General features: G+C 46.8%; 1 protein-coding gene across 3 annotated transcripts in view; it reads left to right on the forward strand.

The window, feature by feature from the left end:
* Window positions 1–18,105, forward strand: part of VPS53 (VPS53 subunit of GARP complex) — a 168,820-nt gene that overhangs the window by 110,357 nt on the left and 40,358 nt on the right. For all 3 annotated transcript variants that reach the window (XM_010373479.2, XM_030924066.1, XM_030924067.1), the window contains 2 exons: window positions 12,492–12,734; window positions 15,306–15,453. In XM_010373479.2, the coding sequence (XP_010371781.2) occupies window positions 12,492–12,734; window positions 15,306–15,453 (391 nt within the window). The remainder of the gene's footprint in view (window positions 1–12,491; window positions 12,735–15,305; window positions 15,454–18,105) is intronic.

The following is an 18,105-nucleotide window of genomic DNA, read 5'->3' on the forward strand; positions in this document are numbered from 1 at the left end:
TCTGGGAACGCATTAGATCTTGAGGTAGGTTGTCTGGTGTTGCCTTTTGGTTCTGAGGGAGGTTCTCTGGGAGCTCATTAGGTCGTGAGGGAAGTTCTCTGGTAATGCCTTTCAGTTCTGAGGGAGATTCTCTGGTAACCCATTAGGTTCTGAGGGAGGTTCTCTGGGAACGCATTAGGTTTGGAGGGAGGTTCTCTGGCAACGTGTTAGGTTTGGAGGGAGATTGTCTGGGAATGCGTTGAGGTTTTCAGGGAAGTTCTCTGGGAACTAATTGAGGTCCTGAGGGAAGTTCTCTGGGAACTAATTGAGGTCCTGAGGGAAGTTTTCTGGGAGCGCGTTAGGTCCTGAGGGAGGTTCTCTGAGAACGCGTTAGGTCCTGAGGGAGGTTCTCTGAGAACGCGTGAGGTCCTGAGGGAGGTTCTCTGGGAATGCGTTAGGTCCTGAGGGAGGTTCTCTGGGAACGCATTGAGGTTCTCAGGGAAGTTCTCTGGGAACAAATTGAGGTCCTGAGGGAAGTTCGCTGGGAAGGCATTGGGTCCTGAGGGAAGTTCTCTCAGAATGCGTTAGGTCCTGAGGGAGGTTCTCTGGGAACGCATTAGGTTCTAAGGCAGGATCTCTGGGAACGCATTAGGTCCTGAGAGAGATTCTCTACGAATGCATTATGTTCTGAGGGAGGTTCTCTGGGAATGCATTAGGTTCTGAGGGAAGTTCTCCGGGAACGCATTAGGTCCTGAGGGAGATTCTCTGGTAATGCACTGAGGTTCTGAGGGAGGTTCTCTGGGAAGGAATTCGGTTCTGAGGGAGGTTCTCTGGGAACGCATTGAGGTTCTGAGGGAGGTTCCTTGGAACACATTAGATTCTGAGGGAAGTTCTCTGGGAACACATTACATTCTGAGGGAAGTTCTCTGGGAACGCATTAGTTTCTGAGGGAGGTTCTCTGGCAACGTGTTAGGTTCTGAGGGACGTTCTGTGGGAACGCATTGAGGTTCTGGGGGAAGTTCTCTGGGAATGTATAGGTTTTTAGGGAGGGCCTTTGGGATTGCATTTACGCATTTTGGTCTGATTGCAGTCCACCCCTCCTTCCCCCCCTTTTAATGCTTCTATCATGGGTGAGCATGTTCTTAGTTTCAAACATGTTAAACCGTAAGATGAAGAGAATGTTTCAATTAGAAATGCCACATGGAACAATATTATTCACCTACTTGATTTTATGGACTGCTTCTATACTTTTCATGCCCGATTACACAGTACTTCATGTTAAAATCTCAGAAAGTGAACTTACCCAGTAGCTTCTCCATCATCAAATGGAAGTCTCCCCACCAGCCCCCCACAAAAAAGTTGCCTTGCCGTCATTTGCCTTGCAAAGGCCCAGTGGTGCCCTTGCTCTCCGCCCAGTGGGCTCGTGTCCAGCAGGCACACAGAGGGACAGTGGGGGAATTCCGCCGCTTTGTCCCTGAGAGCACCCTGTCTTCTGCATTCAATTTGCCTCCAGGAAGTTACTAAGACACCCCTGAGGGGTGGGAAAAAGGATTGGTTATTTGCCTATTAGTCACAGGTCTTTGAGCAACCCCCTGGATGACTGTTTTTAGCCAAAGCCCCATCTTCTCTTAACCTACATTTTTAGTTTTAAAAGGCTTAAAAGTTACTGGGTCCAGGTTTTATTTTTATTTATTTTTGAGATGGGGTCTCACTGTCACCTAGGATGGAATACAGAGGCATGATCAGGACTCACTGTAGCCTCAGCCTCCTGGGTTTCAGCAATCCTTCCTCCTCAGCCTCTCAAGTAGCTGAGACTACAGGCACACACCACCACACCTGGCTAATTTTTGTATCTTTTATAGAGATGCAGGTTTGCCATGTTGCCCAGGCTGGTCTCGAACTCCTGGGCTTAAGAGTTCTGCCACCTCTACCTCCCAAAGTGCTGGGATTCCAGGCACGAGCCACCGCGCCCAGCCAAGGCCCAGGGTTTAAAGCACATGTCTGAGGTAGCCACGTCCTTTCCCAAAACCCACCTGGTCTAAAGGGTCATTTTTCTGAGTTACTGTAATTCTGGCATCCACTGTTTTCACATGGCCTTGATTTATGCAAAGTATACTCATTGTTCATGATACTTTGGGCAAGGAACCAGGCCTGCCTTCCTCGGGGACTCTCCATTTTCCTATGAAAAATGAGGTGCTGGCCACTTACCCTGCTGTTTGGCCTCACTAGGAAGTTTCCGCAGCCCTAAGGAAGGAGCGGAAACCGCGCAGGCTGTGCTGTTGTTGCTCCAGAATAAACACCATAACTCGAAGTAGAAAACAGAGTTTAAAGAACTCGATTTCCTCATCTGTCAGAAGAGATAATCAGACAAAAGAATGCCTAACACACTCGTTATTAACCATTTTAAAGTCATAGATCCTTTTAAGAACCCAATGGAAACCATAGACCCTCTTGTCAAAAAAATCTGTTTCCTGCACACACTATGTTGAGTGTAATTTCAAGGAGTTGTAGGAACTGCTTCTTCCCTTCAGTCAAAGAACCCTGAGGCTGGAGAAGGAACTCAGGCAGGGTCTGGTTTTGTGCACATGACTGCTTTTGCTGTAGCTCTGACTCAGAAAGTCCGAGACCATTCATAACTTCCCAGATGACAGAGACGCAGCACAGTGTGGTGGAAAGAGCGTGGGCCTGATCCCAGACAGACCTGGGTGTGAGGCTTTGCGCTTGTTAGACTGGGACCTTGAGCATGCTTCTAGCCCCTCTACACCGCGAGGGTCGTAAGGCCAACCTCACGGACTTTGTGGTGAGGAGGAGAAGAGGTGGCATTTTCACCTTCAGCACGCACACAGTACATAGTGCTCAGGAACTGTGCCTGCCCTGCCATCCCTCTCATCTTTTTCAGGACTCCCATGTGGATGGGTGGCCTTGTCAGTGTGACCAGATTTCTCTTGAGCCTGGCATGGGGTCCACCCTCTCATCTCCCCAGCCTCCCACCTGCCCAGGGAAAGTTCCGGCAGCACCTGCCCCAGCCAAAAGCCAAGTAGCAGTAGGAGGACTGTAGAGCCAGTACTCGGGGAGGAGGCAGGAAGTGGGGATGGCCACTAGCAGGTTGGGCTAAGCCGTCCCTACATGCTGTAAATGGTTTTCTCAATTTTGATTGATCTTCAAAGAGGAGGTTCGTCTGTCTTCTACTCTTGGGATATAGTGATTTCCTCTGGCTGACTCTTGCAAAAGAGGTTTCTACATAGGCACTTTCTTCACCCCATTCTGTGGCACTCTCCTTCAGGGAAGTTACTGGTGACTCCGTATCTGCCCATTCTCCTGAGCTCCCTCTAATAACTTTTGTTAGAATAGAACCCGTGCTTTTCTAGAGCCTAGCATCTGTCTGTAAACTAGTTACCATTGTTGTTTATTTTGAACTCATTTCAAGCTTACAGAAGAATTATGAGAATTATACATAGAGCCCTTGTATAGCCTTCATCCAGATTCCTCATTAATAGTTATCTCCTCCCCCAGCATAATGCACAGACACTGCATGCTTTTCCCTTTTCTTTTTTCTCTTCTCTTTTTCTTTCTCTCTCTCTCTCTTTTTTTCTCTCTCTCTCTTTCTTTTTTTCTTTTTCTCTTTCCCTTTCTCTTCCCCCTCCCCTCCCCTCCCCTCCCCTCCCTTCCCACTCCCCTCCCCTCCCTTCCCTTCCCCTTGTCTCTTCTTTGAGACAGGGTCTCACTGTGTCACCTAGGGTGGAGTACGATGGCATGAGCTCAGCTCACTGAAGCCTCCACCTCCTGGGCTCAGGTGATCCTCCTACTTCAGCCTGTGGAGTAACTGAGACTACAGGCACACACCACCACATCAGGCTAAATTTTGTGGGTTTTTTTGTTTTTTTTTTTTTGTAGAGACAGGGTCTTACCATGTTGCTCGGGCTGGTCTCAAACTCCTGGGCTCAAGCCATCTGCCGGCCTCAGGCTCCCAAAGTGTTGGGATTAGAGACGTGAACCACTGTGCCCAACCTGTGCTTTTTTCCTGAACCTTTGAATTCTCAAGTTGCAGACAAGATGCCCCACTACTCTTTAATACTTCAATATATATTTCTTAGAAACAAGGTTTCTACGTAACCACAGTACAACTATCCACATCAGGGCATTCACATTGACACAACGTTACTGCTTCATCCATGGTCTCCTCCTCACATTTCAGCAGTTGTCCCAGTCTTGCTCGTTTGTTTGTTTGACTGTTTGAATAGCTCTGGGATCACCGGTTGCATTTAGTTGTCATGTCTCTTTGGTCTCCTTCAACCCAGAAGACTAATTGAGTCTGTCTTTCATGACCTTGACTTTTTTTTTTTTTGAGACGGAGTCTCACTCTGTTGCCCAGGCTGGAGTGCAGTGGCGCGATCTCGGCTCACTGCAACCTCCACCTCCTGGGTTCACGCCATTCTCCTGCCTCAGCCTCCTGAGTAACTGGGACTACAGGCGCCGCCACCATGCCCGGCTAATTTTTTGTATTTTTGGTAGAGACAGGGCTTCACCGTGTTAGCCAGGATGGTCTCGATCTCCTGACCTTGTGATCCGCCCGCCTCGGCCTCCCAAAGTGTTGGAATTACAGGCGTGAGCCACCGTGCCCGGCTGACCTTGACATTTTTGAAGAGTATTGGCCAATTACATTCTGGAATTTCCCTCAGTTTGGGTTTGTCTGATGTTTCCTCATGATTTATGATTCATACAGAAGTGGTCCTGTGTTCCCAGGAATTCATATCAGGAGGCACAGAATGCCAATTTATCCCAAAACTTGTGATGCTCTTTTTTTTTTTTTTTTTTTTTTTTTTTTGAGACAGAGTCTCACTCTATTCCCCAGGCTGGAGTACACTGGTGTGATCTCCACTCACTGCAGCCTCTGTCTCCCGGGCTCAAGAATTCTCCTGCCTCAGTCTCCTGAGTAGCTGGGACTACAGGTGCCCACCACTGTGCCTGGCTAATTTTTGTATTTTTTTTTTTTTTTTTTAGCAAAGACAGAGTTTCACCATGTTGGTCAGGATGGTCTCGAACTCCTGACCTCAGGTGATCTGCCAACCTTGGCTTCCAAAAGTGCTGGGATGACAGGCTTGAGCCACCGCACCCGGCCTATGATGTTTGTTTTTGTTACTTGGTGTAGATGTCGTCTCTACCAGGTATCTCTATTTATGAATAAGTGTTGGGAGAAACCTTGAAACTTTATCAATATCCTTTTCCTCATCTTCCACTTATCGAGTAATTTATTACTAAGATGATTGACAAATGATGATTTTTCTTTCTTTCTTTCTTTTTTTTGAGACAGAGTCTTCCTCTGTGGCCCAGGCTGGAGTGCAGTGACACAATCTCGGCTCACTGCAACCTTCGCCTCCTGGGTTCAAGTGATTCTCCTGCCTCAGCCTCCCAAGTAGCTGGGATTACAGGTGCGTGCCACCACGCCCAGCTAATTTTTTTTGTATTTTTAGTAGAGATGGGGTTTCACCATGTTGGCCAGGCTGGTTTGGAACTCCTGACCTCAAGTCATCTGCCCACCTCGGCCTCCCTAGATGCTGAGATTACAGGCATGAGCCACCGCGCCCGATCAAATGGTGATTTTTCTAGCTACATCATTTCTTCTGCGTTTATCAGTTGGCATTCTACTTTAAGAAAAGCTTTCACTTCTCCCCCGTACATCTATGTCAGCATGGACTCACAGATTTTTATATTTCATTTAGTAGGTTGTAGGCATCACTATCTCTTTTATTTTTACTTTATTTTGGAATAAATGTATACCTACAGGAAAATTTCATGAATAGTACGAATTTCTTATGTTCCCCTTCACCCACCTTCCCTTGATGTTGACATCTTATATAACCTCAGCAGAGCTGTCAAAACTGGCAAGTTAACATTGGTACGATGCTATTTAATAACCTGCACACTGTGTTTCAACTTCACCAGTTTTTCCATTAGTCTGTTTTTCCTTCCAGGATTCGTTGTTGTTATTTTAGTTCTCAAATTGTCCCTAACTTGGCCAGTGGGAGCCTCTTTAAGCTGGCTCTTCATCCTTTTTACATGCTGCTATCATTTTTTGAGCACCTCCTTCCTCTCTGGCACAACAAAATATACCAGGCTTATCCTGTACTTTTGTATCCCAGCCCTGGAGTCATCCATTTCCCCAGGCATTTCTTGTTCCTTTGGTGGAAAATGACATTTAGAAACCAAGTGTGCTCCTTGCTGTTCGGTGTCATTGCTTCCAGATTGCCTTGACTGAGAGAGCTAAGAAATGTATGTGTGTAAACATATGTGTGTATGCATCTATGGCTCTGTGTGCACCTGCTTCTACATATATTCATCTATGGCTGTGCGTGCACCTGCTTCTACATATATGCATCTATGGCTCTGTGTGCACCTGCTTCTACATATATGCATCTATGGCTCTGTGTGCACCTGCTTCTACATATATGCATCTATGGCTGTGTGTGCACCTGCTTCTACATATATGCATCTATGGCTCTGTGTGCACCTGCTTCTACATATATGCATCTATGGCTCTGTGTGCACCTGCTTCTACATATATGCATCTATAGCTGTGTGTGCACCTGCTTCTATATTAGAAACTGCATTTTATGCTGATGCCTCCAATTCTAATCTCAACCCACAGGGTTTATTTTTGCCTCTCCCTTTCAACATTGGCAACTGCCTTCTACGACAGTGAGAAATCTGGGTCCTAGTATGCTCAGTGTGTTTACTTATTTGCTCAATTTGCCTGTATGTAACCCATCTGCCGGCTGTGCTCAAGCCACACCTTGGCTCCCCAGCCCCACTGGCCACACCAGAGCAACATCCTCAGCCCCAGAAAAAGGGAAGAGGAAGGGGTGCAAATTAGTGTGAGTACCCTTGAATTAAGAAGTTCTAGGACTGAGTGTGGTTGCTCATTCCTGTAATCCCAGCACTCTGGGAGGCTGAGGCAGGTGGATGACTTGAGCTCAGGAGTTGGAGACCAGCCTGGGTGACACGACAAAACCCTGTCTCTACAAAAGAAAAAAAAAAAAAACCCACAAAAATTATCCAGGTGTGGTGGTGCGCACCTGTAGTCCCAACTACTCAGGTGGCTGGGGCGGGAGGATCGCTGGAGCCTGGGAGGCAGAAGTTGCAGTAAGCTGCGGTCATGCCACTGCACTGCAGCCTGGGTGACCCTGTCTCAAAAAAACAAACAAAAAAAAAGTTATCTAACTTTCTGGGGATCTTCAGCTGCCTTGACCTTGCTCACCTGCCTTGCCATTTTCTGGCTACTGTCTTTCTTTCCCTGTGCCTCACTGCTTAACATTCCAATTAGAATATTGTTTCTGTGAATGCTGACTACAGGCCCACCAGAAAAACGGCCTTTGCCATCCATGGATAAACCCAGTCTGCAATGGCGTATTTTTTCTCCTCACTTTAGTTTTTCCCTCTGTTGATACCATTCTGCAACAGTCTTCATTCCTAGGGCACGTAATTTATCAGTGGAACTCCCAGCAGTATTTGGAGAGAGAGGTATTTCCTTCCTTCTCCCCTCCCCTCCCCTCCCCTCCCCTCCCCTCCCCTACCCTACCCTGCCCTCCCCTCCCCTCCAACAGTGTCTTGCTCTGTTGTCCAGGCTGGAGTTCCTTCCAACAGTGTCTTGCTCTGTTGTCCAGGTTGGAGTGCAGTGGTGGCATTATAGCTCACTGTAACCTCAAACTCCTGGGCTCCAGTGATCCTCCTCCCTCAGCCTCCCAAGTAGCTGGGACTACAAGCACACACCACCATGCCTAGCTAATTTGTTAATTTTTTTTAGAGATAGAGATCTAACTTTGCTGCCTATACTATTCTCAAACTCCTGGCCTCCTCCTAGCCATGCATGGTGATGCACGCATGTAGTCCCAGCTGCTTGGGAGGCTGAGGCAAGAGAATTGCTTGAGCCTGGGGGGTTGAGCCTGCAGTGAGCCATGATCATGCCACTGCACTTTGTCCTGGGTGACAAAGCAATACTCTGTCTCAAAACAAACAAACAAAAAAAGAAATGTGATCAGATTGGATCATGTATTCAAAGCTAATGAGCCTTACGCATTCCCATTGGGGTAACTTATATTATTCTGATCTGTGAAATACCAGCTACTGATTTTCTAATGTCTCATGTGGCATTAAAGCATGCTGATGCAGAGTGAAAGATGGAAGGGAGGGGAAGGTTTCCCCAACTGGTTTATTTCTCATTCACTCCAAAGAACAATGTCAAAAGTAACTGAGTAGACATCCTGTAGACATTCTACAAAGTATAGATCTGTAGAGTTTTTTGAAATGAAAATTTTCTTTATGCTGTATGATCATAATTAATTTATAATCTTACTCATTGGGTTGGCTCTGAAATAGGAAGCAAGTAAGTAAATATCCATCTTCTAGGGGAATAGGTGAGTGATGAAAGTAGAAGCACATCAGAGTCAGCCGGGTGCAGTGGCTCACACCTGTAATCCCAGCATTTTGGGAGGCTGAGATGGGCAGATCACGAGGTCAGAAGTTCAAGACCAGCCTGGCCAAGATGGTGAAACCCTGTCTCTACTTAAAAAAATACAAAAATTAGCTGGTTGTGGTGGTGTGTGCCTGTAGTCCCAGCTACTCAGGAAGCTGAGGCAGTAGAATCACTTGAACCTGGGAGGCGGAGGTTGCAGTGAGCTGAGATCATGCCACTGCACTCCAGCCTGGACAACAGAGTAAGGCTCCATCTCCAAAAAAAACAAAACAAAAAAAAACCACGCGTGTCAGAGATCTGGTCCTTGATTTGGTTGCACTATTGATTTAGAGGTTAGAATCTCATAAGAAGACCCCAGGGGAATCTTTTGCCTTCTGTTCCATGATCTCCACTGCACTGGCCTCCATCCCATTTCCACCTTCCCACCCTCCATTCCCGTCCCCTAGGAACAGAGTGTGGAGGCTGATCAGCTAAGTATGTATTGAGCACTAGCATGAAGCTTTGCTCCACTTATTAGCATGACGGCTGGGCTGGGGGCAGCAGAACCAGCATAAACGTCATCCATCCTCTCAGGGAACTTGTGTTAACATGCACGAAACGGATGAGTCCATCTCCTTCGCCTTGTGTACCAGCTTCAGTTTATAGAGGTGACTGGCTGGAGTGCTGTCTCAAGAAGGATTCTGGAATCACAGGAGAGATCAGTGAAAAAAGGGGCTCCTTGTTGATTAGCGTTGCCTGCCGTGGCCCAGGATGGGAGAAAATAGGTTATTTCCTGAATATATGGCATCCTCACACTGTCTAGTAAAGTGTGACAGATGATAGAAGTTGCAGCTGGTGCGGATGAGACCTGGATGAACTTGAAAGGGGAGTGGACAGGTTGCGGGAGAGCGTGTTGGCCAGGACATCACATAGGCACAGGCCCTGTGACCGGAAGTGTGTGAGCAGGGGAGCCATGATGAGGAACCTCTGGCTGGAGTGTTGGGTCAGCTGTGGAGGAGAGGTAGGAGATTCAATGGAAAAGTGAGGCAAGAGAGGTTATGAGGAACAAGGGTGGTGGCCATGAAGCTTTACAAGGTCAACTAATGAGATCCTTCCCTGCTTTCTCACTATCACCACAGACGGAGACCTAGTCTAGGCCAGAAGTTCTTTGAGGGCAGAGTGGTTGTGTAAAATAGACTTTCTTTCTTTTACTTTTTCTTTTTTTTTTGAGACGGAGTTTTGCTCTTGTTGCCCAGGCTGGAGTGCAATGGCGCAATCTCGGCTCACTACAACCTCCGCCTCCCCGGTTCAAGTGATTCTCCTTCCTCAGCCTCCCAAGTAGCTGGGATTATAGGCGCCCGCCACCACGCCCGGCTAATTTTTTTATTTTTAGTGAAGACAGGGTTTCTCCATGTTGGTCAGGCTGGTCTCGAACTCCTGACCTCAGGTGATTCGCCCACCCCGGCTTCCCAACGTGCTGGGATTACAGGTGTGAACCCCGGCACCTGGCCTGTAATAGACTTTCAATAACAAAAGCCCTTGAGTAAAACGTCAGTTTTCTCCCATTCCTGCTAACTGATGGTATGTGTGGTTCTTGTCTTTTTCTTCCTTACCATTATATAAATACATTTTTAAAACACAGCTGGATTCCTATAGCCTTAAACAGCAACCTAAAAAGATGCAACGTGTCGGGAGTGGTAGGAACCCTTCCCATTCCTCACCCAGCACAGCTGTGCAGAAGCAGTTACTGCAGTGCTGCTGGATCCTCACAGGTGATGACGCAGTTCAGTGGAACAATTACAGGGATGTTTGAATGGGAAATGGGACAAAAATTGCAACTGTCATCCCCACTGTGGCCTGAGGCAAGTCTGGAGCTGCTCATACCCTGTTTTTGATTTTTTTTCCAGACATCAAGTCTGCTCTGTCGCCCAGGCTGGAATGCAGTGGTGTGATCTCGGCTCACTGCAACCTCTGCCTCCCAAGTTCAAGTGATTCTCTGCCTCAGCCTTCCAAGTAGCTGGGATTACAGGCATGCGCCATCACACCCGGCTAATTTTTTATTTATTTATTTATTTATTTTTTTATTTTTTGGGACGGAGTTTTGTTCTGTCACCCAGGCTGGAGGGCAGTGGTGCAATCTTGGCTCTCTGCAAGCGCCGCCTCCTGGGTTCACACCATTCTTCTGCCTCTGCCTCCCAAGTAGGTGAGACTATAGGCGCCCACAACCACGCCTGGCTAATTTTTTTTTTTTTTTTTTTTTGTATTTTTAGTAGTGACAGGGTTTTACCGCGTTAGCCAGGATGTTCTTGATCTCCTGACCTCGTGATCCGTCCACCTAGGCCTCCCAAAGTGCTGATACTACAGGCATGAGCCACCATGCCCGGCGCACACCTGGCTAATTTTTGTATTTTTAGTAGAGACAGCGTTTTGCCATGTTGGCGAGGCTGGTGTCGAACTCCTGGCCTCAAGTGATCCATCCGCCTCAGTCTCCCAAAGTGCTGGTGTTACAGGCATGAGCCACCATGCTCTGCCCATACCCTCTCTTTTCCTAAGATTTTTTTACACCTTTGATTCTGGAAATTCTAAGAAAAAACTACATTTGAAGGAGAAAGAAACCATTACATTTCCCAGTTTCTCTTTGTTTAGGCATCTATCCCTTGGACACATTTAGGTTCGCGATGTCTCAATATTTGCTGACATCATAACCTTTTTGTTTTTAGGAAGTAGCGTGCTTTCAGGCTTGAAGCTTAGAGCCAGGCTGCTTAGTTTTTAATCCTGGCTCTCCTGTTTTCTTGTTGTATTACTCCGGACAAAGTACTCAGCTTTTCTGTACTTAACTCTTTGAAAATGAGGATAGTGATAATACGTACTATGTAAGTTTATTGTAAAAAGTAAATGAACTGGGCGCAGTGGCTCACGCCTGTAATCCCAGCACTTTGGGAGGCCAAGGTGAGTGGATCACCTGAGGTCAGGAGTTCGAGACCAGCCTGGGCAACATGGTGAAACCCTGTCTCTACTGAAAATAAAAGTTAGCTGGGCATAGTGGCGTGCACCTGTAGTCCTAGCTACATGGGAGGCTGAGGCAGGAGAATTACTTGAACCCTGAAGGCAGAGGTTGCAGTGGTCCAAGATCGTGCCACTGCACTCCAGCCTGGGTCAACAGAGCAAGACTCTATCTCAAAAAAAAAAAAAGGAAATGAAGTTCAATGAGATGATGCGTGTAAAGCATGGACGTAATACCTGGTGCATCCTAAGTGTTCAGAAAATGATCACTATCATTATTTAGGGTTTTCCTTGGTGAAGGGGTAAACGGTACTAATATGATAGAAGGATCAGTTTCTTACTTTAGTGTTGGAGTCTAGGCTCAGCTGTGCCACGAACTTGTGTGATAAACTTTCTAGGACTTAATTTTCTCATCTTTTAGTGGGACCAATAATACCCTATCTTGCTTACAGGGGTTTGGAGTCCAGTGTGATAATGAAATGCCTTGAAAAGTATAAAGCGCAAATATCAATCGATTTAGAGATTAGAATCTCATACGTCAAATTTTATTACTGCTGTTGTTATAGGAGTGGTGGTGGTAGCGAATGGTGATATAGATTGAAATTGATCCGATTTTGGCCGGGCGCGGTGGCTCAAGCCTGTAATCCCAGCACTTTGGGAGGCCGAGACGGGTGGATCACGAGGTCAGGAGATCGAGACCATCCTGGCTAACACAGTGAAACCCCGTCTCTACTAAAAATACAAAAACTAGCCGGGCGAGGTGGCGGGCGCCTGTAGTCCCAGCTACTCGGGAGGCTGAGGCAGGAGAATGGCGTGAACCCGGGAGGCGGAGCTTGCAGTGAGCTGAGATTCGGCCACTGCACTCCAGTCCGGGCGACAGAGCGAGACTCCGCCTCAAAAAAAAAAAAAAAAAAAAAAAAAAGAAATTGATCCGATTTTAAGTTTTAAATGCAGTAGGAATGATTACTTGTGGCAGTAGTTTATGTACTTTGCAAACAAGCACATTTGCTTTACTTTCCTTGAAGTAAAATAACATTTTTGGGGTTTTTTTTCCTCCTAGGAACCTTGGAGAGCTGATAGATCGGTTTGTGGCTGATTTCAAAGCCCAGGGGCCACCTAAGCCCAACACTGATGAAGGGGGTGCCGTGCTCCCCAGCTGCGCCGACCTCTTCGTCTACTACAAGAAGTGCATGGTGCAGTGCTCTCAGCTCAGTACGGGGGAGCCCATGATCGCCCTGACCACCATTTTCCAGAAGTACCTCCGAGAATACGCCTGGAAAATCCTCTCTGGCAACCTGCCCAAGTGAGTCCTGTTCTTCATAGTCTGAGTGGTGGCAAATAGACCTAAATATGGGAATCTTAAGGAAATCCACTCTGAAGTTGTTTACTGAACCACCAAGAGTATCAAGGAAGAAAGCAGGCTTCCTGAGTTCCTGAGGGCCTGAAGCTATTTCCTCTCTTACATTCCACAGCTGATCAGGACCATCAAAGGAAATGTCCACACTGGCTGCCCACGTGGCAAATCTTACCACAGTGGACTCAAGGGAACCTATCCCATTGTATACCTATTTAATATCCATGGATTCAACTATAGATACTTGGCACACACACAAAAAGTGAGGTTGTGGTGGAAATTACTGATAAATAGCTTAAGCAGTTTCACCCAAGCCTCGTTCGGTGAGATTATGCCCTGGAGTGATGGGTGGGAGGAATGAATCTGCTTTTTCCTCATTCTGAGTAGGTTCCAAGTCCCTCTTGTGGTGCGCACTTCCCGCCATGCCAGACAGAGCCTAATGTTTCAGATGCGGTAGGATTGGGGGGCAGCTACTGCGTAGCTCCTAATTATGGTGACTATTGTATTATCCTGATGCATTAGAGCTGGACAGAGCCTAATGTTTGAAGATGCGGTAGGACTGGGGGCAGCTACTGCGTAACCCCCAATTATGGTGACTATTGTATTATCCTGAGGTATTAGAAGATTGTTATATTGCTTACTATTCAAATAGGTGGATCATTCAACTAGGATTTTAGAGATGTTTTGATTATATGATAGGTTTGATTGTAATAGAATATGACCTAAAGTAATGCTTGTGAATTTAGTATTTTCAAATCACCCCCATGGCTAAAAGAATTCCGGAATTTGTTTCTGTCATTATCACTAAAATGTGTCACATATGGGAGTTTCACGTTATTTGGAAGAAAGAGAATAAAATCCTGTGCTCACAGGAGATAGAAGTGATGGGTATTTCACTAATGAGAACTTCTTTGACTATGATAAAAATTACTGAAATTTTTTATTTTATTTTATTTTTTTTTGAGACGGAGTTACACTCTTGTTGCCCAGGCTGGAGTGCAATGGTGTGATTTGGGCTCACTGCAACCTCTGCCTCCCGGGTTCAAGCAATTCTCCTGCCTCAGCCTCCCGAGTAGCTGGGATTACAGGCACCCGCCACCACACCGGGCTAATTTTGTATTTTTAGTAGAGACGAGGTTTCTCCATGTTGGTCAGGCTGGTCTCGAACTCCTGACCTCAGGTGATCTGCTTGCCTCCGCCTCCCAAAGTGCTGGGATTACAGGCATGAGCCACCGCGCCCGATCTTAAAATTTTAATAACTTTTGTTCTGATTATCAGTATAGCACAGGTTCATCATAGCTTAGAAAACATAGGAACACATAAAGAAAAAAACAAAAATTGGCCAGATGCAGTGGCTTACGCCTGTAATCCCAGCACCTTGGGAGGCTGAGGCGGGCGGATCACTTGAGGTCAGGAGTTTGAGACCAGCCTGGCCAATATGGTGAAACCCCATCTCTACTAAAAATACAAAAATTATCCAGGCATGGTGGCATGTGCCTGTAATCCCAGCTACTCGGGAGGCTGAGGCAGGAGAATCACTTGAACCCAGGAGGCGGAGGTTGCAGTGAGCCGAGATTACGCCACTGCACTCCAGTCTGGGCATTGCGGGGAGACTCCGCCTTAAAAAAAAAATTATATATAATCTCACTACCCAAAGAAAACTTAACTTTTTGGTATATATTTTTCCGTTCTTGGTAGATACATAATGTGTGTGATCTGCGTGCTTTTGTTTGTGTTGCAGAATTGGGGCTGTACTGCTGATAGCTTTTATTCCCTGCAGCCACCGTTTAACTTCATCCTGGGAGCATTTTCCCACGTGTATTAGTCAGCGTCTCAACAGGAAAAAAATGGCACATTCAGCTGGGGTTTTGTCAGTAAAGAGACAGTTCACAGAAGTGGGGGCAAGGTGAAAGGAGCCAACAGAGGATTCCGAAGCCTCCAGATACGAGTGGGGAGCGGTTACTACCGTAGAACTCACTCAGGAGCTGGAGCTACCCCAAAACCTGTAGTCGCAGGAGGATGTGAGATGGGTTTTGGCCTCTTGGGACACTTAGGGCCTTGGGCAGGAAGCGTGTCTTCACATTCGCGTATGTCCTCCTCCACAAGCACACAGAAGTCCCAGTGCAGACTTTTCTTAAGTGAAAGAAACAGGGCAGGTAACCACCTTTCGTGCTCCAGATGGTCCCCAATGAGTTCTGCATATCAGGAGGTTCCAAGCTAAAGAGAGGGCAGCTCAACAGCCTTCCTTTTGGATATTAGACCGTCCTAGTTAATGTGGCTAATGACTGGCTGACGATTCAGGTTAACTAAAATAGGAATCATCTCTTTCTATTTCTGATGGTGAGAGAATCTAAACAGACGATAGTCAAGGTCAGGTCAGTAGGAAAAGGACTCATTGTATGTGGACTGATTTGGGCCACTGATTTACTTCCCCCCTTTCTTTTCTTAAAATATGCAGTTTCCAGTTCAGGAAGCAAATTAGAAATTCCAGGCTGACTCGTTCCTGTTCCTTTTCCTCAGAACCACAACCAGCAGTGGAGGGCTGACCATCAGCAGCCTCCTTAAGGAAAAGGAGGGCTCAGAAGTAGCCAAGTTCACTCTGGAGGAGCTCTGCCTCATCTGCAGCATCCTGAGCACAGCAGAGTACTGCCTGGCCACCACCCAGCAGGTGAGCTGTCCTGGCTGCCCACTCACCACCTCCTTTTCCTGAACTCTCTGGGCTGCGTCGCTCAGCGAGTAAGAATATACGTCCTAACACGGCCACAGACAACCCTGAGTCAGAGCAGTTGGCCTGCCACAGAGGAAAGCTCACTGTCCAGCCATAAGGCTGCCCAGGCAGCTGTCTTACAGGAAGGCCTTGTTAAAAGGAGACTGGGCAAGAAAGTAGGACTGGTCACCTCCCTGGCGTTGTTTAAGCTCCTCAAAGGGCATGACCCGGTAAAAGTAGGTCAGTAGCACTCCTGCCCTATGAGAAAAGCAGGAACAGACTTGTCTGTACTAGGACCCAGCCTTTGGTGATGGCGAGTCACAGCCAGTTACTCCACGCTCAGAAGAGTTACAAAGTTAGGCAGAATGCTCTGGGCTTTTATGTCTTCTGAAATTTACATGGCATTTTCAATCTGCCTAAACAAATAGCCATTGTTTGGGATGGTGACGTTCAGGAACTGGGGGGCAGGAAAGGGTGATGTCTCTGCTGGAGGCCCCCAAATGGCCGTAGTTCAGCAGCTGATGGGGCAGAAGGAAGACCCAGAATAACCTCTGACTCAGCTGTAAACATGGGGGTTAGAAATTCCTTTTCACACTGGGGCTGGGATTCCCTGAGGCCAAGAGAAAGAACATAATTTGGAAAGGTTCTGCTCTTCTACCCACTTTGTATTTATAATTTACAGATGCCTAGACCACAGGAAGACAGTCCTAAGTGAATTTTCAGACAGCAGAGCTTGGAGCTCCTGTGAGCCAGGGCAGCAATACAGCAGGTCAAACAGGAAGTGTGTCCACAAAGGCCCCTCAGTGGCACGTAAGCCAGCCAGAGGCACAGGCAGCAGCACACTCTGCCTGGGGACCTGGGCGTGTTGAGTTGCGAAGGTCATGACCTGCCAGGGTTTGGCCTTGGAGCCACAGAGCAGTCCGTTTAGCCCCAGGCCACTCCCAGGGTGAGATGGCACTATCTGTAAGGACCTCCAAGGCAGGGGTTCCAGAGTTCTTTTGGGAAGAAGCACTGTTGAACTATTTTGTGTGTGCAGAAAGAAATACATACGTGTAAATATGCTATTTGAAAGGTAAAATAACTATAGTATAAAAAAACAAAAATGATCCCTCTTAATCCCATCATCCTCAAATAATCATATTAGCAATTTGGGGTATTTTTTCAGTTGTTATTTACAGACATAGTTTTGTATGTTTTAATCTTAATTCACTGTTACATCCTTTTATTGTTAGTGTCATATGTAGCATTAGCATTTTTCCTGTCATTATAGTGATAGTAATAATCATTATAACTATCATTACAGTGTCATTATTACTATCATTGTTTATGGCCACATAATATTTCTCTTTAAGGGACTATACCATCAATTATTTATTTATTTATTTATTTTTTGAGACGGAGTCTTGCTCTGTTGCCCAGGCTGGAGTGCAGTGGCTGCGATCTTGGCTCACCGCAACCTCCACCTCCCAGGTTCAAGCAATTCTTCTGCCTCAGCCTCCTGAGTAGCTGGGATTAGAGGCGCCCGCCGCCACCCCTGGCTAATTTTTGTGTTTTTGTTTTTTTTTTTTAAGTAGAGGTGGGTTTTACCATCTTGGCCAGGCTGGTCTCGAACTCCTGACCTTGTGATCCACCCGCCTTGGCCTCCCAAAGTTCTGGGATTATAGGCGTTAGCCACTGCGCCTGGCCTTATACCATAAATTATTTAGCAGTATTCGTGATCATTGTTTATGCTGCTGCGAATTTGCCTTTTTTTTTTTTCTTTTTTGAGATGGAGTCTTTCTCTGTTGCCCAGGCTGGAGTGTGGTGGCGTGATCTTGGCTCACTGCAAGCTCCGCCTCCTGGGTTCACGCCATTCTCATGAGTAGCTGGGACTACAGGTGCCCATCACCACGTCCGGCTAGTTTTTTTGTATTTTTAGTAGAGTCGGGGTTTCACAATGTTAGCCAGGTTGGTCTCGATCTCCTGACCTTGTGATCCACCCACCTCGGCCTCCCAAAGTGCTGGGATTACAGGCGTGAGCCACCGCGAGTAGCTGGGACTACAGGCGCGCGCTACCACGCCCAGCTAATTTTTTGTATTTTTAGTAGAGATGGGGTTTCATCATGTTAGCCAGGATGGTCTCCATCTTCTGACCTCGTGATCCACCCGCCTTGGCCTTCCAAAGTGCTGCGATTACAGGTGTGAGCCACCCACCATGCCTGGCCAAAATTTTGCTTTTATAGATAATCCTGGCAGGGTATAGTGGCTCACGCCTGTAATCCTAGCGTTTTGGGAGGCCAAGGCGGAAGGATCGCTTGAGGCCAAGAGTCCAAGACCAGCCTGGGCAACACAGTGAGACCTGGTCTTCACAAAAAATTTAAAAATTAGTTGAGTGTGGTGGCACATGCCTGTGGTCTCAGCTACTTGGGAAGCTGAGGCGGGAGGATTGCTTGAGCCTGGGAGGTCAAAGCTGCAGTGAGCCATGATCACACCCCTGCACTCCAGCCTGGGTGACAGAGTGAGACCCTGTCAAAAAACAAAAACAAAAACAAAAAACGCGATAATCCTTACAAAGAATGTTTTTCTGAATATAGCATCTTAAATATTTTGCATTAGTTTTCTAGAACAGACTCT

Source organism: Rhinopithecus roxellana, chromosome 19, assembly GCF_007565055.1.
Source record: "Rhinopithecus roxellana isolate Shanxi Qingling chromosome 19, ASM756505v1, whole genome shotgun sequence".
Taxonomy (NCBI): Eukaryota; Metazoa; Chordata; class Mammalia; order Primates; family Cercopithecidae; genus Rhinopithecus; species Rhinopithecus roxellana.